We start from the raw sequence: 25,932 nt of genomic DNA, 5'->3' as shown, positions 1-25,932 counted from the left end.
GGACACATTTTATGATGAACGCCAGGTGGCGTTGGATGCCGAGAATGAACGCTTGATAGTGCCTACACGTTCTTGCCAGTCGTGAATCTTAGCGCTTGCTTCTGTTGTTAAAAAAAAGGAAGGAAAAAATTGTGTAGTAAGTTTTCTCTATGCGGTTGATTTCACGACTTTAGTCCGTCTTATATTATGTATAATACAACGACTTTGTTGCAGATAAAACTCTTTCCATGTTCTATAGAGATGTTTACATAGCCATTCAACATGTACATGTACAATGTATATCCGCAAGTGCAATTTTCGCGATTTCTTGGTCAACAAATTGTTCGGATTAGCCAAAACGAATGGCACGGTAAAAATGCAGTTTACAGAATGTGTCGCCTTTATTGCCATGACAACTGCCACCTGCAATATAACCATGGCAATCATCGAAAATAAGATTACAATGTAACACTTTCAAAATTCTTGGCAGTAGAATGTAAATCAAAATCTTTTAACGTAAACAACTAAAGACGCATATTTCAACCCCATATATTTGTCTTATGTAATTTCTTATGGTTCATTTCCGACGTTAAATCTTTGATTATTAAATCTAAATTAAAATTTCAACCAGGGTTATCCATATAACTAATATGCCATGTAGAACGACTATTTTTAAACTTGTATGCTTTATCAGATAAATGTACATTTACTTTAAGGCAATTACAGATAAGATAATGAAAATATATTTTCAGGATATGGTGTTTCATTAGAAAGAGCATTAAAACTGTAAAATTTACTAATGTTTTATAATGCTTTTAATAATAAGAAGAAATATTACAACCAATCATAATATTAAGTTTATATATCATTTCACAACGTTGTGATTTCATAAGTGTGATATGTACACGACATGAGCATGTAAACAAAGAACACCAGGTGACAGTTCAAGTAAACAAAGGGATAAAATATATAAAAAGAAACGAGCATTAAAACAAACAAACAAACAAATATAACAAAAAAAAAATAATAATAATAAAATAAAATTAATAAAAAATAAAAAGTAAAATAAGGCTACCTCACAAAAATAATGAAATGGTGGGGTTATAATTTTTACTTGTTTTTTTTATAAAGCGGGAAATACAACTGTAAGGACATTGCATGTACATTTTATTCAAAGTTTATTGAGCTGTTAATGAAGGTGTACGCTCACATGATATGTGCATTGCCGAAGGTATTTGTTTGCCGGTCTCTAAAAATCAGAGGGAGACATTTCGTCATGAATGCTCAAAATTATGACTTATGCTTTATTTCTACAAAGACTTGTGTATTTTTGGCGTACTTGTCTCATCATATTGTGTAGTGCTGCCGACGGCTAAGGATTTTTCGAACTTTAATGGGCCTAGAGCTTATAGGGTTATATCATATGTCAATGGAAAGATAAATCAATGTAGTTTTTTAATATCATTCTTTAATGACTGAAAAGCGGTAAAGTCATCTGTTATTTTGCATTAATTTGAGGAGGGGTCAAAGATCAATCGACCCCATTACATTTTCATAAGTAATTTAAGTGAAATCGTCCAATGTAGATATCGGAAAACAAGTAAAATGTAAAGAACATATGTATAGAATTTCAAAAACGTAAAAAAGTACTTTTTCCGACAAAAGTTGATTATTTAATCACAGAACAAAAATGGCCCTAAAATTGGTTGTTTGTATATGCATGTTATCGTGGTTATTTATGTTCTTTGTGGTTTGTAACTTTTTTCTTGATCTATTCGCTGTCCCTAAATTAAGTTTTTTATTACTTATTGTTCGAATCCTGGTTCCTTTGAATACCCGTTTGTGCTAACTCGCAGACAACTGTTCAGTTACATGTACCCGAGAAAGACATGGGCCCGTCACATTTTACTTGACGCCTAAAAGTATATATACTCTGTAGTAAGCGGAGAGGAGGACAATTTTACTTTGTGACTTAGCTTTGAAAAATAACGATTGAATGGAATCATAAAAAACATAAAATCTACACTCGGGATGACAGGACAAATTCTCTTCTATCACTGATCTGGCTTTGGCTAACCAACCTCCATAAATGCTTGACTTACCACATGCAAGATCGCGTACGGTAATAAGATTTTTATATCCCTTAATTCTGTAGCAGCAAGAGAAGAGACTGGCAGTGGGTTCTACTCGATTTAAAAATAATAATATATTTTATCAAAGTGCATCACACATCAGTCTGCATACACATTATTCACATGTACGATAAACTTTAGTTTCCCGCTAATTTTACCACAAAAGATATCTGTATTGCACCCACTCTACAAGAATATTTCAAAAATTTAACCTCAAAAAAAATTTTCGCCGAGTAGAGCGAGGCGAAATTTTAACTGCGCCCTCCCCCCTAATCTAAAATCCTGGATCCGCCCCTGTTTGTTCCATTTTCTTTTTACTTTTCACTATCGAATATCAATTTTTTTGTTCTTATCGTACTCTCCCTTGGTGTCAACACAAAAAGTACATGTAGGTCTATGTAGGCAAGTTAATTAAAAGCAAGCATCTTTTTGAGTCAATCAGTTCAATAAACTTAACTGTTCTATGCCTAAAAAATATACGAACATTATGTATTTTATTCTTTATTCTTTAACCCCGTCACAAAACTCAATTACAAATATAGAGTAAATAAAGTCAAATACTTTAAGCATTGAAAGACTAGATGCCATTGGAACATTTAAAATTGGAAACTTTAAATAAGATTATCATCATCGATGTCATTCGCCGTATGTATTGATTTTAGCTTTTTATATATGTATATGTTATTTGAATCAGGGATCGACCTTAATCTCGAAAAGAGAGTGGTCCACCTGAGTACTTTACAAAGATGTCGATCAAGAGTATCATTCTACAAAAAACTTCAGAACAACACTAAAGAGTCAGACAAATCGCAATTAGATGTTTGTAAGAGGAACATTTTCAGAACGTAGAGCTGAAGTACATCTACCGGAGTACAAGAGGAAGAAAGTGACTCGAGTATCTGATTAGTACAAGTGAAAAATATATAACTAAAATAGCCGAGTACAGGTGAAAGAGATCGAACTTAGATACCTGGGTACAAGAGGAATAATTTCAGAAATCTGAGCTGAAATACCCGAGTAGAAGATGAAGGAATAAAGTGACTTGAGTATCTGATCAGTACAAATGGAATATATTTAGCCAAAATACACGAGAAAAGAGAAAGAGATCGAACTTGTAATTAGTATTTGAGTTTACAGGGAAGATATTGAAAGGAACTACCCGAGCACAATAGGAAGAGAACGTTATAGAACCAAATAAAGAACTCAGAATGAATGGATCAGTAAGGGGACATTTCAGTACCTAAAAATATGAATTATAATATGAGCGTCCAGTATCAGAAGGGACCCTATCTCACTAGAGGGTAAGAAAGTGAGACAAACTAAAGACTAATTGAAACACCTTAGGCTGAGTCACCCTGTGTAAACTATTTCAATGTGTTTGGGGAACTTAACGTACATACATGTATGACTGTCATACTGTATGGAAACTCAGTGTATCGCCCTGTCTGATAAACTCAATGCTGATCGCCTTTATGTAGGAAACTCAATATATCGCCTCATGTAGGAAACTCAATCTATCACTCTGTGTGGAAACTCACCGACCGTGTATAGCTATGTGTGGGAAACTCAATGCATCACCGTGTGTGGGAAACTCACTGTATCGCCTGTATGATAACTCAATGCATTGCCTTATATGAGAACCTAAATGCAGATGTATAAGCCATGTATGCATGTATGTTATTATACATTTTCTCCTGTTAATGTTTTTCAAGTCTTTCAAATATTTTTTTAAAGTCCACGGACTGTAATATTTTATGCAAACGACATGACCAAAAACGTGTGGATAAATCGTTCAATAGTGAACAGCACACGATGTTTCAGTTGCACCCTCGTTAAACGTGATTATGTTTCTTATGACTTCATTTCTCCAATCGTAAACAGTACATTTCTTTTCTTAAATTCCTCTCTTTGTTTAGCATATGCCTTTTCTCTCTCTATTTTTCTTCTGAGTTTTTTCCTGAAGTGTCTTTCTCCTGCAAGAAGTTCTCTAAAATCAAAATAATAGAAAATTAAAAATTATAAATCGTTTTACACGTACAAAAGGTGTGAAGTAAAATTAATGTTATATTTTTACCCTTGTTACAAAATGTACATGCAATATGTGTTTCTCAGTTAAATTGGAATTCACGAACTATCATAATAAAGCGTAAATACGTTAATAGTTAAAACTATTTATTCCTTTGAAAACGACATCTAAATTGCTTATTACATTAAAGTGAAGACATAAAAAGAAAATATTATACATGTAGGTTGTTTTGCAGTCAAATGACAATTTCAAATGAAAGGCTGGCGATCTGCTCTCTGGACACGAACACAAGTCATGCGTAAAAGGAATTATTTACTGTAACAGATCCATGTAAGGATGACAGAAATGTAATTTTACAGGGCTTATTACTGCCAAAATGGATTCCAATACACAGCATAAAGGGCTCCAGTATACATGTAGTGAATTCAAATGATTTTCAGTTGAAAATATCTGCTATGCCAAACTCTTTCTAGACGTTTTTATTGTTAAAACATTTTGTATCAAGCATTTTCATTTTGACGAGAGGGTTAAAAATCATATTGATAGTTCATGCAAAAGTTCTTATTTTGCATGATTAGTTAGTAGAACTATATTTAAAATTTGTTCCCCTCATTCATACTTTTATGGTGAAAATAGACTTACCTGTTAGTATGTTTACCGTTTTGGTTATGTCAATTATTATGTCAATTATTGTAATGGGGAAAGAAACGGTATTTCGAAGTATGTTCCTAATATTTCAAGAGTTATTTTCCTTCGATTACGGGGCACGTTAAAGGTAATAGAGTCACATACCCGTTTAATGAAATGGACCGATCTTTCTATCCTGACTACCCTTTGACATGCATGAGTTGTGTTTAACCGGATGTTGGTCATCTAGCCGGGTAGTATAAAAGGTTAAATCAGTAGCGATTCAGTGTCACATTCTTCACGTTAAAGTACTCCCAAACATTTAGAGTTGGGAAACGCTCTCGGACCCACGTGGGGTCTGGGAGTATGCCAGAGCGTCAACAGAGCAGCCCAGCCGCTAGTAGGACATACTCTGACTGAGTTCTTTGGTCGGGTATCCCGAAGGCTGGACTCCGCTACCTCCAACTACTAACAGACATTTACTAACAGAATTCCCGGTCGTGCGAGATCCGTAAGGATAGTAAGGACCGTAAAAACCCCCAATCATCATCGATTCAGTGTCAGTGTGTTTATCAAGCCTGACAAGTTCAATTGTGTCGGATTGTTTTATATTGTGCTGTGTAAATAATTCCTTTGGATTTAATAGTGAATTCCATGAGATAAAAGAGAATTATATCTAATTCTAAGGTTCGGAATTTAGTGAAACTATCCATTAGATTTATATTGTGTTTTGCATACAGTAGTGTCGAAGTGAATGTGTTCATTAGTTTATATTTGTGCTGTTAGCATTTTGTTCAGTCATTCACGTTGTATTGTATATATAGTTTTCCCAGGGCAAGGCATTATTTCTAATTATTCTATAAATATGTGCTTAGGAATTTGTGTGATATAAGGTTTCGTTATTCGATTTGATTGATAGTGCCAGTGGATACTATAACTGATATTGAAAGTGCCATTGGATAGAGCCATTGGAAACTTCCGATATATATAGGAATACGATTGAAGTGTTTGTTAGATCAAGTTTATAGTTAATCACCCTTTTCATGTGTAAAGTAAAACAAGGCCCAAGTTGTATAGTTGAAGAAGATATATTTCATTTCTCATCGTGACTTACAGATAGCATTTGTCACGTCTTTTTGTGAACCATAAATTTTACTATGAATCCGAGTATAACTTGGTACGAATCCATTGACCGCTCGGGATTACACGTTACACTTTTTTATTAATGCTGATAAGAACATTTTAAGCATGTGTGAACTACACACGGATAAGAATTACGGAAATTTCAGAAAAAATATGTAAAAATGATCACCTGTACCGATTCTCCTGTGCACGTGCACGTTTAAATATAGATTTGTTTAAGGTCAGTTGATGAGCATGCTCTATACACACTTCTGCGAGGTAGGGCTTGGGTAGGACAAAAGAATTTTCCCCGCAGAAATGAATATTGAGCATGCTCTGTGAATGATCATCGATTATCCCAAAGTAAGCACAAAAAGGTCTATTAAAACAGTTGATAAAATTGAAACAACAAAAGTAATGGTGTATGTTTACAAATCCAACATTTTAAGATTATCACAGGAATGGGTGTGGAAAAGGTGGGGGAAAACTAGCGGTAAAAAACAAAGCTTACGAAACTCATAAAAAATTACAAATACATGTACAATGTATATAATAGTAAAAGCAAAACAAAGCACAACTTCCCCCTATACCAGCGCCTTTCCAAGCCGTATGACTAACAAAGGATGAAACAAACGCTTTATGTATGAGAATATCAGAGAACGTGCTTCCAACGTGAATTCGGAAAATGGAAAATTTCACAGAGCTTCTCATTCCCCTTGTTGAATAAATGGGGAAAAATCCAAATTAAACTATCTTTTTTATTTTTTTAATTACTTTGACGTTCGAAGCGGTCTAAATTAAGACAAGTAGAATGCTCTATATGTACTGGCTTTATGTTACGCGTAATGAAGAATTGACTTTCAAATATTTCAAATTGCTCCAAATTGAATACAAAGTCGCCTTACGTTACAAGGATAAGCCCACCCCATCCAGTTTTGCTTAAACAAAAGACCTTAGAAAAGTTCTTGAAACATTTTTACCTTAAGTTAGATGATAAAGTTTCATGGGGTATGATAATACACCATATACCATGAATTTTGTTTCAATACATGTTTTAGCGTTTGAATTAAGTGGATTAACTAATATTTTCACCAAAACCTTTTCCTATATTAGCAAATGTATACTTAAAATAACACATTTGAAAGCGAAATATCATTTTCATAAATAATGATTTCTCTCCCTTCGTTATAAATGATTATATTTTGTAAATCTAGCAGTCTATGCTCGCTTTGCTGAAATACATGTACAATGTATACCTACCGAATCTCTTCTCTAAATTTCTAATGAGATTTAACATATAAATTGTGTATTTTTGGATTTTTTGTTTGGAATATCGTAATTTTAAAATAAAGCACACGTTAACGTATGTCCTGATCACTATCGTATAGCAAGGAACCAATCAAACATTCGACACAACATCGAAAATATCATTTATTTTAACTTCAACCACTTCTATTAAAATGTGTTTCATTCCTGACTAGTTTGATTTTTGTGAATGAAGCTGTTCAGGGTTCATGATTTTGAAAAAACCTAAAATCAGCTGAATATAATGTTGAATTCAATAAAAAGAAGATCAATCAAAGTTGCGGATAAACTCAATGTTTTTTATCCCTACAACTTTCGAAGAAAATACGACACATGACTTGTAAATCATATAAATTCTTACGGCAAAAAAAAAAAAGAGAAAACTTACGAGAAATCGACTTCTCCATTGCCATCTTCATCTAGTTCATCTAACATCTTGTCTAACTGAAATTCTGTGATAGGTACATCCATTGTCTAGAAAAATACACGAACATTCTATACAATAATAAATAACATAGGTTGAGAAATCGTTTTCTCTGTAATTTTGTTTTCAAAAGTACTTACAAGCAAAATTATGTTCATCTGACCTGAAAGTCAAACATCGATTTTTGGCAGTCACTGAAAAGTTGCAGATGGACGAGGTGTACCAAGTGGTACACTTGTTGGTGTGAAGTCTGATTGCAGTAGTTTTATGTTTTTAATGGGTGTACATTATCTTGAACTTAATGCCCTGGATCGATTAATTTACAGAGAAGAAAAACACAAAATGTTTCACGGTGACGGGATTCCGATTTTTAGTTGGCCAGGTTAGACACGAATCACTGGATGTCGTGGATTTCCAAAAGTTTTAGTTTACGAGTCTTTATTGAAGATCTCTGATATCTTCAAAGTAAATAAAGACTTTCGTTTTTCCCATGCACAACCAATGCGTATTAGGGAAAAAGTATGATTCTAGAAACGAGTATTTATTTTACAGCGTTTTCCTTTTTTCTCCATCTTTCAATTTTCAGAAAATTGTGCCTTCTATGACAACGTAGATAAGCAAAACACGTGCATTTGCAATCTATATGATTAGTACTTTTATAATATATTGGCGTATTATAATATTTTTCTAGTGTTTGACATTGTTAAACACCTGCAACATAGATGATACAAAAACATGTACCGTTAGGTTCATGTGATCTTTCCTCGCCGGGAAATCATAATCAAGTCAGAATTGATCTTGAATCTCCTAAATAAAATATTTACCTTCATTCCTTGCTTGAATTCGCTTCGACTGACACTCATACTGTTATCTTTGTCTAACCATTTCATCAGATCTATAACTCTATAATTATTGTCATACATGTACTTAAAGAGCTCATCAACAGCATTCATATTATAATCTATGGCGTCAGCATCTCGCTTTGTCAGAGTACCGTGTCGAAGGGTGTGCCCGAATAGCACATCGATTTTCCGGGTCATCTGAATGTCATCGAGAATGGTGATGAAGGCTTCGTTGACTTCGATGTCACCCATGTCTAGAAGTGTGATCCTACATTCTGGTGTCTCTTTAATTACTGTTACTATGGTAACGGCAAGCTCCGGTGTGATTGGGTTGCCGCGTATCTTCGATAAAAAATGCATAAAACATGTACACGAAATACGTGCAGTTTAAAAGTTTTTGTTAACAAAATTGTAGGTTTTGATAAATTTTATCATAGAGAGTATAACAAAATTACTGAATTTCCAGGCATCAGGAATAGTCAAAAGACGGAATGTTCATATAACAAATGTAACAAATTTACATGTATAACTGTAATTAAAAAAAAACACACACACACACAATGTTGATCCTACTATGCGACTTATATTTTTCCCGGTGCATTAAAATAAGATTGGAACTTGGGACGTACATGTATGTGTCAATTTAAAGAAAAATAAGACGACACCACACAATATACATGTACATGTATGTGTCAATTTAAAGAAAAAGAAGATGACGCCACATAATATTTCTTTCCGTCTCAAGCGACAAAAATAATATGTAAGATGGTCGATGATATTTAAAAACAAATTACCCGTAGTATTTCCAGACCATCTCCTTCTTGGATTCCCTTCAATAGATGAGCTATGGCCTCTTTATTTATGCGATTATTTGAGATATCCAGTTCCTTTAAAGTTGTGTTTTCTTTCAATGTTTGACTTAGAATATAACACTCATCCTTTCCGTATCCGTTCCAAGAAATATCTAACTTGCGTAGTCCTATGTTTTTCTGAAAGAAAACAATAGTGAAGTGCAAAGTAATTTATATGGCAGTTTTTGCAACGACAAATTTATTTGTATGTGATATTGGTAGAACTGCAAAGAGATACAATGCGTGTAAACATACTTAACAGTATACTGGTATGGGGAAAACTTCTCATTCTACGGTATATAGTGGAATGGGGATTTTGTATGGGGGATATAAATAATGAGGAGAATATGGGGTACTGGCTTAAGACCTAGAAAGACCTAGGGTAAGGGACACAACTCTTACAAATCATTTGAACGTTTGTTTTCAGCATTTTACATCAATCTCATGTAAGCATCAAAGTAACTTTGACTGGTTTCATTCTGTTTCAAATGAAAGTTTTGTAATACATGTATTAAGTGATATTTAATATAATACAAACATATCACTGATTTCAAGAATTATGTGCCTTACCCTAAGTCTACCTTCTTCATGGTATTTATGGACATACGTTTATATGTTATTAAATATAAAAATTATAGTTTAAAGTATACTAATTGTTTTTATAAAGTTTGTATTGTAATAAATGCGACTGGAATTCTACAAGGAAAGGGATGGAGGACAATATGGAATTGGAAAATTGTATATGGTTTAAATGGGAAGGTTATACCATTCGAGTGCTGTATAAGCTTTAAAGCGCGATCATATTTTTGACAAAACTCAAACATTTTATATTAAAAAAATTTGAAAAATCTTATTAAAATCTTTGATTACGTTACCCTTCGTCAAAACATAAGTTGGAATCAGAATAATTTATTTGTACATATTACGTTTTTGGTACGTTGGATGTAGAAGTATTCAAAGGAGAAATGGATACCTTCGGCCTTACGACTTCTTATAAAGCGGAACTTAAATATTTACCTGAAGTGACGCCACAATGGCCATAGCACCTTTACCCCGGAGATGATTCCAACTTAGGTCAATAAATCTTATAGTATCGTTTGACGCTGCAAAATTGAAATAACAATTAAATCAAAGCTACAAACACAACATCTGTTTTAAAAATGTCCTAAATTTCAAATATCTGCTTCATTAAAGTAAAAGTACTGAATACTGTACAATGTATGTGGTAGCAATCTTTTAATGTTTTTAGATTAAATTAACAATTGAATAAAAATAATTTTTTTTTCAGATCATATGTACAGTATAATGTTGACCACAGAACAACGTGTGTTAATGAAAAATAAATCACACCGTGTCGCAAACTTTAACGACAAGTACCCGTTAACACAATTTTGTGTGGTTCTCATCAATTCAGCATTTTTAATGCAGATTTCTCAAATTTATCTTTGCTTAAAACGCATATGTACAGTGCATTCCGGACAGATATTTCACGATCAGAACCACTTGATCACTGCTGCTCATCAAAATTATAATCTAATAAAATTATAAATTATAATACAAATTTAAACGATTGGCGGGAGAAAATATTTATCTAGGTGCCAATTTTTTGACACGAACAAATGAGCAAAGGAGAAATGCAACAATACTAAAATGTAACCAGTTCAGTTAGAAGAAGCTTACAAGTTTTTTTTTGTGTGTTTAAAAACATTTTTATAGATCCGCAAATTGTGGATATTCTATACACGTGCACAGCATTACACACATTTATGTATGATAATGACACATCCGTACATCAATTTATGCAAAATATTGTGAACTGATTTCCATACTGATACTTACTGAGTGCTGAGCCGAGGATCATCCCTCCCTGACCAGAGAATTTATTATGACTAACTATAAGCTCACGAATAATTTTGTTATTCTGAAAAATAAAAGTTACAAATAACATATAAAAATTTCAGATAATCAAAACTTTTTCGCAACTCGTGCAGGATTTATGAAGAAAGAATGATGTCTACATTAGGGGATGCTTTTGTGAAGTTACCCACCTTTAAAAAATAGTAGGAACTTTTTTCCGTAACCTGACAACCCGGTAATATTTTTGTTCCACAAGTTTCTCTCAAATATTATAATATTTAGCGATCCTAGGGTCGCTTATGATATTGACCTGCAGGGAACCAGACTGAGTGAGATTACTTTCTCCTAAGGTCAAGTGTGAAATTAATACGCATGGGATGGTTGGCGACTGTTCGACTGTCACCACGTGATCAAACAGGCCGAAACAAGTCGTAAAATAATGCGAACTTATACGGACTTCTAAATGAAATGAAAGGTGCGGAATTTCTCTTGCATACTGGTTGTAATAAAACTATGTATTTTATGGTTATTTTTAATCCTTTCCATTTCACGCTTCACTCCTTTCTATTGACTATGGTCTGTACTGTAAAATACGATATCCGCTTAACGAAGCAAGATTTCGCTTGATGGCTAGGTCAATTTCAGCCACTGCCGTGGCTTTATTGAAAAAAACAACGAACATTCATCGAACTAACAGAGGTAAGAAGTGATTGCAACTGTAACCTAACACTTGAAAAACACGAACTACAAGTTAGTATTTTTTAAGTTGCTTGATATACATGGATCTATTTCTAAACTTTTTAACAATGACCAAGATCATCTACTGTATAATTTTGAATAGTCAAACTGACTTAAACACTGTAGTTCATGAACGGGTTTTACACAGGGAACTTCAATAGATAACAAGAAGGTACATGTAATATTGAAATGAAGTAAAAATCAAACGAATCCCTAAAAAAATACATAAAATAAAAAAAAATAAATATCAAATAAATAAGAAAAATAGATTTGACATTCTCAACACCTAGTGATGTTTCTTTTTACAATTCTTTCGCAGAAGTAGGAGATTGAGGCACCCTGGGCCTCCGAGGAGAACAGACCTACAAATGCAGAAGATGGGCAGTCCCTCAACATTAGTATGCACATATATATAGTTATACACGTAATATAACGGCACAGTTATAATGCCAGACTGTATGTACATACCTGGATTATATCAGCAACAATAATTGCGTCGTTATCAACTAGTCCACTGCCTAAAAGAACAATATCCAAATTTAACGGTATGGTCAGTATATATGTAGTGTACAATACCTAATAAGGTCAATATATATATAGTGTACAATACCTGAAATGGTCAATACACAAGTAGTGTACAATACCTGACATGGTCAATATACATGTAGTGTACAATACCTGACATGGTTAATGGCCCATTCACATTCACTCTTACCAAAGGTAACTTACATCGGTGGCAACTCCATAACATTGTGCATGTGGAACGAGAGGGGTGTGCATTGCCTTAAATAACAGAGGCCCACTTTAGTGGTTTCCATTAGATTTTCTTTATATTCAAGTAAAATTTCGATCATTAAGAAGGGCCATGGTCCCTTGTATCCGTCTAAGCCCTTGCACATGGTCATTGTACTTTCTAAAAAACGTTTGCATGTTCTTCTGACCAACACACAGAAGAACGGACTACATATATGTATACATTATCTAATCAGATTCTCTCAATTCAACGTGTTACAGTTTACCTTTCCCCTTTCGTCTACCACGAACTTGAATTACTATGAGCAACTCGGCGGGTGTTTCTAGAAAAGAAGAGGACGCTCACCCTACCGGTGCACCTTGTCCATGCTCACAGTTTTCATTGCAGTCCGAGTTGCTCATTTACTTTTGTTACTTTGTATGTATTATTTTAGTTACTTAATGTTCTTTGTTGTGTTTGTCTGCTTTCCATGTCTGGTCTATGGATTACATTATTTTGATTTCCGCTAGAATCTTGGTTCCCTTGACTACTCTTTCTAATATTCAGGATAAGATACATATATGTAATACCTGATATGTCTAGTGTAGTTATCCGTGAATTAGTGTGTAACATGTCCGCTATTGCACGCAAACCGTTGGCACCAATTAAATTTTCTGCAATATTCTGAAACAAATAGAAAATTCTAAAAGATTGTTGAATTCAAATAATGTTATGATTTCTCAACAAGTAAACAAAGAGATTTCATCAATTTAAGATACATGTACATCATATTTGAAATACAAATTGGTGATAGAGGACAAGCTGACCATTATTAAAGTTAGCAATAAACAAAATTTAATTTATACTCCATAGTTATATACGAATGGAAAAAACAAGGAAATTGTGCATTTTTGTTTAAATTCAGTAATAACAAAACTTCAAATGCGCATAATATCATTAATTGTGATTGCAGACATTCGCTTGAATATTTTACACAATGCCAAGGTAATGGTGAGACAATTTGTCGGCAAATGTTTCAATTCTACTTTCTGAGATAAAAAAAAATACTTCTTTAACATAATGACATCATATTTTATATTATCGAAGGACTCATGGCCCTTTTTAATGCTAGAATCTTGGTTCCTTTGGTTACTCTTTACCTAAAAACTAGAAAAAGTCTACTAAATTGCAAGTTTCATTGTGTAAACTCTCAACAGAATGATCAAATATTATAAAAATAAAAGGAAATCATGAAAGGTAAGAACGGGTTCAATCTACTGGACAGAGGGTCATTTCGCTATTTCAGTTGTTCTCAGTATCAAAAGACGCCTTTAATGTAAATTGCACGTAGAATAGTAAACGAGTACTAAATATTTTTTACGGATTTCTGATGTCTTGTATTTTTTCGCAACCTTATCAAAAGCAGAGCCTATAAACCATGGCCAATTTCCTCCGCAGACCTACAATGTATAACCGCTTCCTGATTCACAACATACCAGTATCACTCCGCTAGCTTAAAGTTTCTGCTTTGCAAAATGTGAAAAAATGCACAACATATGAGCACCACTCATTACGAATTCGAGAAGCTGTTTTCGTTGTATTCTTTTTTGTAAAGTACTAATTTGTGGGGTCTAATACTGAGTGTGGCAGAGGCGTAAAGCTTTGAAACAGCACAAGAGATTGCCTATACGCCAACAGAATGATACGCAGTAAATGTTGAAGTGGTTATTCGTCTGTGGAAGGGATTGTAACGGTTTCTGATAAATAAAAAAGACATTTGTAGAAAGATGGAGAAAGAAATAACATACAATATACAGAAAATGATTGAAAATACTACTAAAATACAATGTAAACATGAATAAGGAGCAAGAGGAAAGATGTTGTCTCGACTTATAGATATACATGTAGGTCACCACATGTAGCTCACACTCTGATATAAACAATTAACTCAATCAGTACTCCATGAGAATTACAAATGTATAAATACACAATATTAATTTACTTACTAAGGAAGTTATATGATCGTTTTTGTTAAGCATTTCAGCGATATATTCAGCACCTTCAGTGAATAAACCATTGTCTTCTAAATCCAAACTGGTAACTATTTTGTTATTCTGTAAAAGTAATTTAAAGCTTTAAAATGAGAAACATCTTAGAAATGAAAACTCGGACCATGTTATTATCAGCGCATACATGTATAAGTATTCAGTACCTGCCAACCCAAGGTGTATGTAAGGGTTTCATATAATCTTCTACCGGCGGATTTATTTCACAAAAAGTGACCTTTTTCGATTAAATGACTGAACTTTATATCTGAATGATTTTATGTACGGCGAGTATGAACCTCTCAAATATTTGTGTCAATTTATATATCATGATACATGAAATTTTCATGTCAAATGTTGCAACTATGTACTTTTTCATCTAAAGAAAACGCTGTCACGATAGATCATATTCATTTAAAACATAAGTTACGCAGGTGATGCGTTATCATAATTTTATGCAATAGTAGCAAAAACACAGTCACTTCATCAACGCACCTAAGTAGCGCATTGTAAGAAACATTCAAAAACTAAAATTATATTTAAATTGACTATTCGGATTTCTCAAGCATCTAGCATCTTTCAACCACAGAAAGCGATAATATCTAACCACTAGATTTATTGCCATTGCTTTAGCACCATCTGGACCGGAAGGATGACTTTTCATATTGACTTCCGGTCTGGCTAGTTGATTTTTAAATGAAGATGAAGGAATTAATTTCAGCGTTTTACACGTCTGCACATATGATTTTTTCATGTTACGTATTTCGACATCGTCGTCGTCATCATCATCGGAATCTTCGTCCGGTGAACCCACTGAAAGATAAATCAATCATAGAGAGTCAATTTATGCACTTGTGTAGTTTTACAGTGGTCTAGATTTCTTAAAAGTTACAAACCTAAAACAGTGTGTATTTAAAGTATGTGTTTACAATATAAAGATACTGCGTATATTCATTTACATAATAGCATTGGTCTATATTGAAAATAAAAAAAAAATTATACCTCAGTATATAAACATCAATACAAAATTTTCTACAGTAAAATTGCTATTTTTCTACTTTTTCAGTGTTTGACTATGGAGCAGTCCATAGTTTTCAGACTATTGACCGACAATGTCAACCGCTTTCGCGGATTTTTAGTTCCGTCACCGGGTTGGACAAAAGTTTTATATTAATTCGGAACGCTCGGATTTCACCCTCTCTTAATGAAAACCCCGAAATTATCACGTCTGCTCGTTTTGTCTGCTGAACCACAATTCGACAGTTAATTGTTATGTTCAAACGTAACTGGTTATAACTTTAAAAACACATAATTGTTACATTTGATTGTTATTCAATAATATTGTTAACTCTTTATTGTTTTTATTTTACTCAATACTGCATACTGGCGCCCCAAGTCTTGCAACACAGATGCAATTGAATGTTTGCGAGACAATATTCAAATATGTACATTGTTGCTGTTCTTTATCTTACAGGCACCATGTAATTGATGTTGAAGGCTACTTTCTGCGAATTCAAATTCCTATGAATTGCTGGTGAAAAGGTCAATGAGACAACATGCAGATTAAAATATTGCCAAAAGATGCATGGTTTTCTGGGTTTTGAACATTTTGAGGTGACGAGGGGAAAATATCAGTGACATTCAAATTGAAAATATTGTAAGATGATCATTCAACAATGAACAATGAAGGGATATGGAGTAAATGTATTACAAATCTAATAATTTCGGTATAATAAAATACTTATTGACTGGGTATTCGGGAAATAGCAAGTTTATTGTTCCCCAAGACTGTGACGATTGGCCGAGGCGTAGCCAAGGACAATAGTTACAGTCGAGGGGAACAATAAACTTGCTTTTTCCCGAATACCCAGTCTATAAGTATATAATGTTTCATTGAGATATTTTATACTTTCGGCGTGCAAGAAATATTAATACCAGCCAGGATGACGATGTACATATACAAGTCAAAGTCAAATGACATGTTCTATGGTTTTTGTCTTCAGATTTGCATTCGTTGTTCTCTTCGAGTATAGGCAGTTACAGGCGACGGACAAGCTCTATTATTTGGTTTTCCTCTAATTAGCGTTTTAAAGGACAACCTCAAAAGTATTCAAAACGACTTACTATATGCCTCCTCAAATAACTTAGAATATACAGAGCTTATTGTAACATAGGTCACATTGTAACATATTAACATAAGAGGAGATGGGAACGGGTAAGTCAACCATCGGACAAGTCCCCGACTTGCAACAGATGAATACATTCACAGAACTAAAATAAAAACCATATGGAAATTGCAACTTTGTGTATGCATTACATGTATTTCAAGGAAAAACTTAGCATCGGTATTTCAAGATTTAGAGGTAAATTAAATAAAAGAAATTCTACAAACCAATATCAACTTAGGAAGCCAAATCAAGCACCTATAAGCTCTACCAGAGTATGTCAAAAGATCAACATTATATAAAAGTATAAGACCTCAATATTTCATAACATACCAGGTATGTGGCAATTACAAATGTAGTTTTATAATTTCTAAGTTAGGACCTACCGTCCGCCATTATGTCATATCCGGTAAAAGTAAATTCTCGTTTCGGTTTAAGATGTTTTAACTCATCCGGCATTAATTTAGATTTTTCACGTTTTGCCTTCGTACTTTGTCTAGAAAGAGGTTCGGGAGTATTTGTTTTAGAATAAGCATCATCCGGTTGTTTCTGTTTTAGATTTATCGATGGTGAGCTAAGAAATAACGTTGCACTTCTACTTCCAATTTTAATCGTTTGTGTGTCTCGTTTTGATTCCGAATCATTTCCATTCTGTTCTTGGTTTTCCTTGTTTTCCATAGCTTCACAGCCTTCCTCCTGTTGATGCTTAAATCCTTCGAGCTGAAACATAAAAAAAAGCAATCGAAAAAGTTTATAAAATTAATATCGTCTCATCTTCATGTACGAAAATAAGTAACAGTTAAAAATGAAGGCTTTTTATAATTCTTAGGAAAAGAGCCTTACCCAGTTTCCCTTAAGTTTGTTAACAAACAGTTTGAATTTGTCTGGACGCGTACGGCATTGGTTTTTGAATCTTATGTATTCACTGCTACTCATATTTAGTCAAACTTACACATTTCAATTAAATTACTTGTCTTTTATGTCTTTTGAACTAATATTTCAGACAGGTTCATTAATAAATTTTTATTGTAAAACACTATGCATGCATACGCATGTACACTGTTTTATTAACTCGTTACAGCAAATAAATTGCATAAATCGTAACGACAATTAAAGACTGGTGTATCGAGAGCAAGCAGCAATGAATAAAATCTATAGATCTGGACAAAATTACAAATCTAGACACCAGTCCGTTATTGCAATTAATTATAACTACAAGAAAAACAGGTAATTTGAAAATGTTACTTTATTGATAAAATATATAAATGTTGGTTGCATTGCGCAATGGAATCAGCCTAATCATTATCATACGTGTATAACAGACGAGCAACTGATGCGCTTTCTATGCTTAATACAAAATTGACTTACCAACAAATTACTTCAGCTTTGTAATTCGAAACATATCATATTAAAACTTTATCTTAAAAGTTTACGATTATTAACGTAGAACAATTCAAACATATATTCATAGACCATTCATGTGAAAACTTAATATTAAAAAACTATTGTTAGATTTAAATTAAAAGATCTGTTTCAGTTTGGTTAAACTAATCTGGAAGCACATTACGATACACAAACTCTATCATATTTAGGCCTTTTTGAGGTCATTCAATACATGTGAATGTACCTTTTGTGTCTTTCGAGGGAGGGATGCTCGGGGGGGGGGGGGGGTGGCTGGGTGTGCTTTTATGATATAGCAGTCCATTCATAGCTTAAAATGTCATGTAATATATGATTTTACTAACCAGTTCTTACTTGTCAGTGGCAGTGTCAGTGGCAGTGTCAGTGGATTTGACATCCACCTTTTTGTTCGAAATTTGTTACTTTCGTACAAAAACTTGGGAAAAGAGTAAAAATTGTCTGAAAATACCTGGATTGACCCTCTATCTTTCAAAAAATAATTGGATTCACCCTTGCTTCTATCTTTATTGCAATAATTAGCCCCATCTACAAAGACCAAATTTGCCGATATTCACACTTGGGAAACACACAGATGCCCAATTCTTAGAAAATATATTTTTGTAGAAAGTAGGTGATATTTAAAAAATATTTTTTTTGCATACAGCATGACATCGATGATACTGAACAACTATTTGTTTTTGGGAATATATTAAAAAGAATGCTAACTTAGTAAGACAAGCGTTTTGAAAGAAAGTTCTTTGTAACGGAAGTGTAGTAGTTTGAAAAAAAAATAGATACCCTTTTTTTTTACTTTCCATGTCTCACTGTTGATGATTGACTAAGTTGAGATCATTGACAAATACAATACGAATGGAACAAAAAAAGTTCTGTGGATTTCCATCCGTGTTATGTGAACACATGCCAACAGAACTAAACACCACTATCCTGTCTAATCCGTAGTATACATGTACACCTGTCTAATAAAAACTTAACAACTTAACGCCCTTGCACCTGTCTAAACCGTAATTAAAGCAAGTCTTAGCCAATTGAAGCTAAATACTGCCCTTAACTGAGCTTGGAAACACGAAAACATGGATTAAAATAAGCAGTTTCTGAAAAGTCAATCAACGAGATTGAAACAAACTGCTGAGATGTGAAAAGGGGAATAAAAAAAATAAATTTGGTTTATGTACTTTTCAATATTAATGACCAATTACGCGTCTTTATTTTTGTTCACCATAACCTTTAACCTTTGACCATGGCTATATTTATTTTAAACTTGATCCAGCCTCGCCATGAAAATAAAATGGTTGCTGTCTAAAACCGCAAAGAAACAAACAAACAAACACATACACTATTTCTCGCTTTTGAAATAGTTTTATAACGCTAATTTGTGAACCCAATCACATTTATATAATAAAAATAAAGGCCGAGTTAATACTGAAGTTTATTCAAGATAAAGTTCTTATTTCTTGCGTGAGATTTAAAACTTTGAATAAATATTTAGTTTTGGAACCAGAAAACTGAATTAATACTTATGAAGATTGCCACTGTATTTTTCATTGTTTGTAAAAATATTATTTTTTTAAAGTAAGATCCCATTCCGAAAGTTCATTCATATTTTATGAGAACGTTAGGTATTTGGCCTTAGAATTAGAGTGTAACCTATGTAAACGGAACCTAAAATAAACAGATACACTACTTATACAGAAACACTGAAGAAACAGCATATTTTGAAATAGATAATCTAAATTAAATGAATACTGTGAACGTTTTATTGTTCGTGGGGTACCAATTTTCGTGGATTTCATGGGTAGGTCAAACCACGAATTTTGGTTCCCAACGAAAAGGAGATGTCCATTGATGTGTATACTGAAAACCTCCAAACCACGAATTTAAGAATCCACGAACTTGTGTTTCTTCCCTAAACCACGAAAATTTGTATCACGAACTAAAGTACTTTCACCGATCCTTTCCGCACGTGCTTTACGGTATCCATAATGGCTAAATAGTAATGTACTGGTGGTAAGATTGTTTCTCACAACTTATTAGACTGATTGATATAAGATACATGACTTGGTTCGGTTGTATTTGTCACCCCTTTTTAACAAACGCAACTTGATACAAGAAATCAAAGCATTCGGGAAAAATATAGACAATTTCAACTTAGGGGAAGAATGTTCCGACTAAATTGACAAAGGTCAATAATTCGTTGTGACAGTATTGAAAATTGCACTGATAATGGAAAATTGCATCACACTTTGTTTCCTAATGAACGTTGTTCGTATAATATAACAGAGAATATGGTAGATATCTTACCTTATTCCCCATGGTACGTTCTTTTTTTTTCTATCCTTTTTTTTCAATGAAATACAGCTTTAAAACTATACGTTCAGATGGACCGCAAGCAGGAAACGCATGTATTTGTAAGGTAAAAGTTTACGTGTCAAGTAAAGCTTAAATATTATGCAGTGTTTTTATATGTGCTTTTTCGTGTGAAATCTGATATAACAACACTGCATGGTAGAATTCGCCCAAAGTCATAAATTAAAAGGATTTTCACAACTCTCAATTTAAATAAAAAAAATAGTTAACTATCAAAGGCCATTTTACCAAATTACTGTGGTTTAAATTTGTGACTGTGACTTCAGTTGATAATTATGAAACTAAGATTTAAACTAAAATGGTTAATGACATTTTTTCCTTATCTAAGACATTATCGCTGATTTGAAATTTCCCATTTAAGATAAATTTCGAATTATAATATTTTTGATACGTACTCGGTCAAGGTTTTTTTTTATCAGCCTACAGTACTGTAAGTGTACGATGTACAGAATGGTAAACCTATAAAAAGTTAATTAAAATGTCATAACTACATGTAAAATGATAGAAAATCTACCATATTTTAACCAAGTCTTCCTCGTGTTTCTATGTTCGTTTGCAAAAAGGGCACTTTTGGAACATTAAGTGATACCCACACTACGTAATAGTGAAAAAAGGGTGATGGCAATTTATTCAATGGCCCAACTCCAAAACAACACTTAGAATTTTGCTGAAAATTGAACTTAATTTTAAATTTATGGTACTAAACAACTGTGCAAAGTTGACATGCTATACTGATTCCGAGTAAATAAGACCCCGACCTAGGTCTTCATGTACGTCCAACGGAAGAAACACATTTTCTTGCTACTGTTGAAATGACTAAACGATTTTATCGACTTACGGGTTTATACGTATAGAATCAAAAATAAGTGAAATACAAACCCCTTACACGAAGGCATTGACTATACTCTTAACTTTAGTACATTACGTAGCAGTCGTTATAAAAATCAGGCAGTAGGTGATCCATGCATGTCAAAATTTCACCATATTCACTATTATATCAACTCAGTTACAGACCACAAAACCAGTCTTAGTTTGTCATTTGGTTGTTGAACTTTTTAGATGAATAAAATTATATAGATTGTGTATGAAATTGACACTTTGCAAGAGTTACCATTTTTGATTTGGTTCGATTTGGTTACTCAAAAGTATAGTATGTTTAAAAAAAAAAAAAAAAAAAAAAAAAAAAAAAAGGCATCATTTGTTCTATTGGGTTTTTCTTCACCATGAATCACTTACATTATAGGCATTATGAATATCTTCTCTACAATCGATCATCTTATATGACTAATGTCGTTACTAAAAAGCTTTAAAAAACTAAAATAATGACCTTCACCATCAGACTTAAACTAAACAAATGACAATATCATCTGAGTTATACAGAGTTAAATATAGCAAATGATTATAATAAACAGGACTATAGGTCAAGTTCTCTGATCAACCCAAGTCATTTGATCGTCTTTTGGGGATGAGACACAACTCGGCAAGCTATAATTGCAATAAATTCTCACATTTCGTCCGAATTCACCGTGGACTTTGAATTAAGCGCATAAGACATTGAGGTTTTGTAAACTTGTTTATGAATGATCTATAATAAACAATAAAATATGCGAATATAGAACGAGACAAATATATGTGAAATGCTATAATCAAGAACGATAACTCTCGCACACGTGCCAATTACATAAACAGTATTACATGTATATAATTTTATCTCAAAAGAGAAAAAAATATTTCAAAGACTGGGAATGGGAAATAAAAGTGAATTTGGTTGGTTTTTGGCATGCACGAATCACCTCTATCCTGTCTGGGTTTATATGGTACTTAAAACCATCAATGCATAGTTTCGTACATAGAAAACCAACGGCTAGACCGGACCGATTGTAAGTATCCGTTACAGATGGTCGATGATTTTATCAGTTTTGAAACAATAGCTTTGCTACTATCTTGTCGATTCCGTAGATGAATATTTCATTGGATATACATATACAAATGTACAAGAATGGTTTTGAGGCGTACGTTAATACTTGTACAATTGTAGAAATGTACTTTTAACCCGGAAATGCTTCTATTAATCTGATTAAAACTTGATCTTTTATTACTCAAAGGGTAAAAGCTTGGCACATATATTTGATCGTAATCAGATATATACATACTAGCAGATATATATAGTGTCCCTATAAAAGGAAGAAAATGTCAACCTTACACCTGCACAACACCATTGAAATCGACAGTGTTTGAGTTGCTGAGTAATTGGTGTCTACATGTTTCCCAGTGTTAAAGTTTTGGTATGCGACATTCATGTTTGTAACTATGATAATCTTTACGAAGTATATTCATGTAAAAGAAATGAATTATGCGAAAGAAAAACAATTTTTAAATTTCATATCAAATAAGCAAGATTAAAAAAGAAAACAACAAAACATTTAAAAAACAATAAAAAACAAACAAACAAAGTAAGAAAACAAATAAAACAGAACAAAACATTTACACCAGGTAAAATTCTGACATGTTTATGTATATATTACCAATACGTCATTAATTATGTCGTGGTTCCATCGACACCCAAATGTTTAAGCCAATATAATTCGGCGTTACCCATGGACGGTAGAACGGGCGCACTGACACAAATACCTACTTGTGTTTTTATAGCATTCTTAGGACCAAAGTGGGTTTTTGATTAATAATGTAGATTGGTCATTAAACTGTCTGGTACATGTTTTTAAATATCTTTAACCTAATAATTTCTACACATTTCACTGAAGTCTTGAAAGGATTTTGTATTCAAACCAAAAAAAGTGAGTGGGACTCAATATCACTGAATTAGAAAATGTAAACAGTACTACGATATTTAACAGAAACGAACAAAGCACTTCGTAAGCACATTGGTGGTGTGGCATGCTTCCTTGCGGACTGTTGCTTCTTGGAAAAGCTAACACATTAGAGATCTAAGACTCTTTCTCGTACTGAAATTCTTTAAATATCTGACAAAGATCGTCAAGCCATAATCAATCAATCAATCAATCATCGATAAATCAATCGATCGATCCATTAATAACGAATTTACAAAATGATAAAAAAGACTATCAAAAAGAAAATGAGAACGAATAAAGGATATAGTATAGATTACGTAGAAGACACAGTTACGCCACGTCTATTAATTAAAGTTAGCCCCCCCACTCTTTTAAACTTTTCCCGTAGTAAAGCATCTTCATATAAAATTCATCACTATACAAAATATATAATTCGTACTTACCCGTGGATATGCCTAGAGCGTTGTAGTATTGAAAATTCAAACAATTCACAAAAAATGTCAAATAGCCATTCAAAAGTATCCAAAATAGTGGTACGAAACCATTTAAACTTTATCATCCAATGTAAACATTGAACGCTGAATATATTGTCTTCGCATAAAGAACCTGTTCATTTGAACATTTGATCTAAGATTGTAAAATCACCGACAAATCCATTTATGAACTTGTAGATTATATTATGAGTAGCCAGTATTAAAGATTAGTATTTCAATGTTATTCATAGGTAAACAATTGTATTTGTTTTGTATGGACTGAAACCTTACTGTACTTTGTTAGTCAAAAATTTAAATGAACGAGGGCCCGAACGTGATGAGTCGCAAGGGTTAATGTCGTATTAATTAGTTGTAAATTGGTTTAAAATTTTTATATATTTGTATAAATTCATCTTCTTTGGTTAAAGAAGGTAAAGCAAATAATTACGAAGTGTATCCGTCTTCTAATCTTAGTAGTACCGTACTTATCTGACTGTTGAATTGTCATAAAACATCTGGATGACTATCCTAAAACTGTCTTGCTGATAATTTTAGCGCTATTTGTCACAAGTTACATGTTGATTGGGGTCTAAATCGATTTCTGACGATACTGTGATAAAACGACTCCTGCCAATTTTAGGTCAAGACCATTCCTTAAGATTCAAAATCAGAAAGTGTGGTCAGAAGGGTTTAAGACAATTTTAAGACATTAATGTTTCCTGACAATTTTAGGACATTAATGTTTCCCGACAGGTTGAGGACAGTTCTAGGTCAGAATGTTGCAGTTGGTAATTCTAAAATTTTCAGGGCTGACAAAGAATTAGACAGATTAAAACTGTTCAAAACTGTATATGTACTAATGTGTGATTCTCTTTAAAACATCTAGTGCTTGCGAAGCGATGAGTTTTGAATTCTAAATCAGTCAATTAACAAAAGTTTAAGAATTTATAATTCTAAAATCAAAGCGTGAACAATAAATTTTGTAATGAACTGCAACTAGCAAGATGTCGTAAAAAGTAACAAAATATTTGATAAAAAATTCGAGTTTGGTTTCATTTAATTGTTCAGGAGACAATACATTTTCCTACCCGACTATCTCCAGCGATTATTGGAATAAATTTAAAATCTTCCAAGTGGGTCGAAAAGTTCCCTATTCTACGTAATCCTTTATTAATTCGTCAAAGGTTTATGAATTCGCAAATAACATGAAAAACTGACTTAAAAATAGGTCGTTCAAGCTGTCTTCGAATTCGGTTCATTTTCCTGGTTTTAGTGTAGTCCGGGCCGATTTTCTATTACATGTATAATTAATGGCCCTCTAAATGCTGAAAATAGCCATGGAACTCTGATTATATGTACTCTTGATTTCATTCTTGAAAATGAAGAAACGTGTGGATGTATATTTTTCTACTCCAAGACTTCTTTATGAAGAGATGATTTTCCTCCGAAATGTTTTGTACAAGTTATATTATTTGATTCTAAACCATAGTGTCATCGTGGAAGAAAAAATTTCATGAGCTACCCAGACTCCACACATGAACCAGGTTCGCTACTGGGTAAGCATCGAGTTTACAAGAGACGACTTACACATTCACTTCCTTGTCGGAAAAGTCTTTCATTTAAATCGAGGTCAACTGAGGTCAACAGGCGTAATATCGGGTGACGTTGCAGTGGGAGCGAAGGGAAAACAGAAACTTGATTCGATTTCTGCCAGGAATTTTTAAATGATACTTATATTAAAGAAGCATTTCAGATACATTATTGTTCGGAGACGTATTTCCACATAACTATCACTGATCTTGCAGCCTTCAAATCCGATATGCTTTCTTTGTCTAGTTTAAACCAGACTCCACCATATTCGAGTGAGAATCGTTTATTACATACAATACATGAAATTCTTATGTTGATAAAACCAAATGGACTTGTTAGGAATGACATGGCGTTTGCATTTTTTTTTTTCGAAATCGCTTGACGGTCGATTAGCAAATTCAATACAGTGATTTGGTTTCTCATTTAC

General features: G+C 33.2%; 1 protein-coding gene across 4 annotated transcripts; it reads right to left on the bottom strand.

Annotated features, from left to right (window-relative positions):
* Positions 1-824: 824 nt before the first annotated feature.
* Positions 825-24,134, bottom strand: LOC148605789 (uncharacterized). 4 transcript variants are annotated; one of them, XM_088547432.1, is made up of 13 exons: positions 20,567-20,667; positions 17,233-17,566; positions 15,289-15,494; positions 14,643-14,750; positions 13,227-13,320; positions 12,372-12,421; positions 11,148-11,229; positions 10,326-10,411; positions 9,252-9,446; positions 8,440-8,799; positions 7,580-7,665; positions 7,147-7,166; positions 825-4,098 (listed from the first exon to the last, which is right to left on the bottom strand). In XM_088547432.1, the coding sequence occupies exons 1-13, from the start codon at positions 20,576-20,578 to the stop codon at positions 4,046-4,048; spliced, it is 1,686 nt and encodes a 561-aa protein (XP_088403558.1). In that variant the 5' UTR covers positions 20,579-20,667; the 3' UTR covers positions 825-4,045. The 4 variants fall into 4 exon arrangements, with proteins under 4 accessions (XP_088403558.1, XP_088403555.1, XP_088403557.1 ...); XM_088547429.1 differs by lacking the exon at positions 7,147-7,166 and having other exon boundaries at positions 826-4,098; XM_088547431.1 differs by lacking the exons at positions 7,147-7,166; positions 20,567-20,667 and adding an exon at positions 18,215-18,294 and having other exon boundaries at positions 826-4,098.
* Positions 24,135-25,932: the final 1,798 nt, after the last annotated feature.

Source organism: Perna viridis, chromosome 10 (assembly GCF_037379345.1).
Source record: "Perna viridis isolate PV_CMFRI_1.1 ecotype Kerala chromosome 10, ASM3737934v1, whole genome shotgun sequence".
NCBI lineage: Eukaryota > Metazoa > Mollusca > Bivalvia > Mytilida > Mytilidae > Perna > Perna viridis.
The sequence above is the reverse complement of the archived record's forward strand: the minus strand, read 5'-3'. Positions and strand labels throughout refer to the sequence as shown.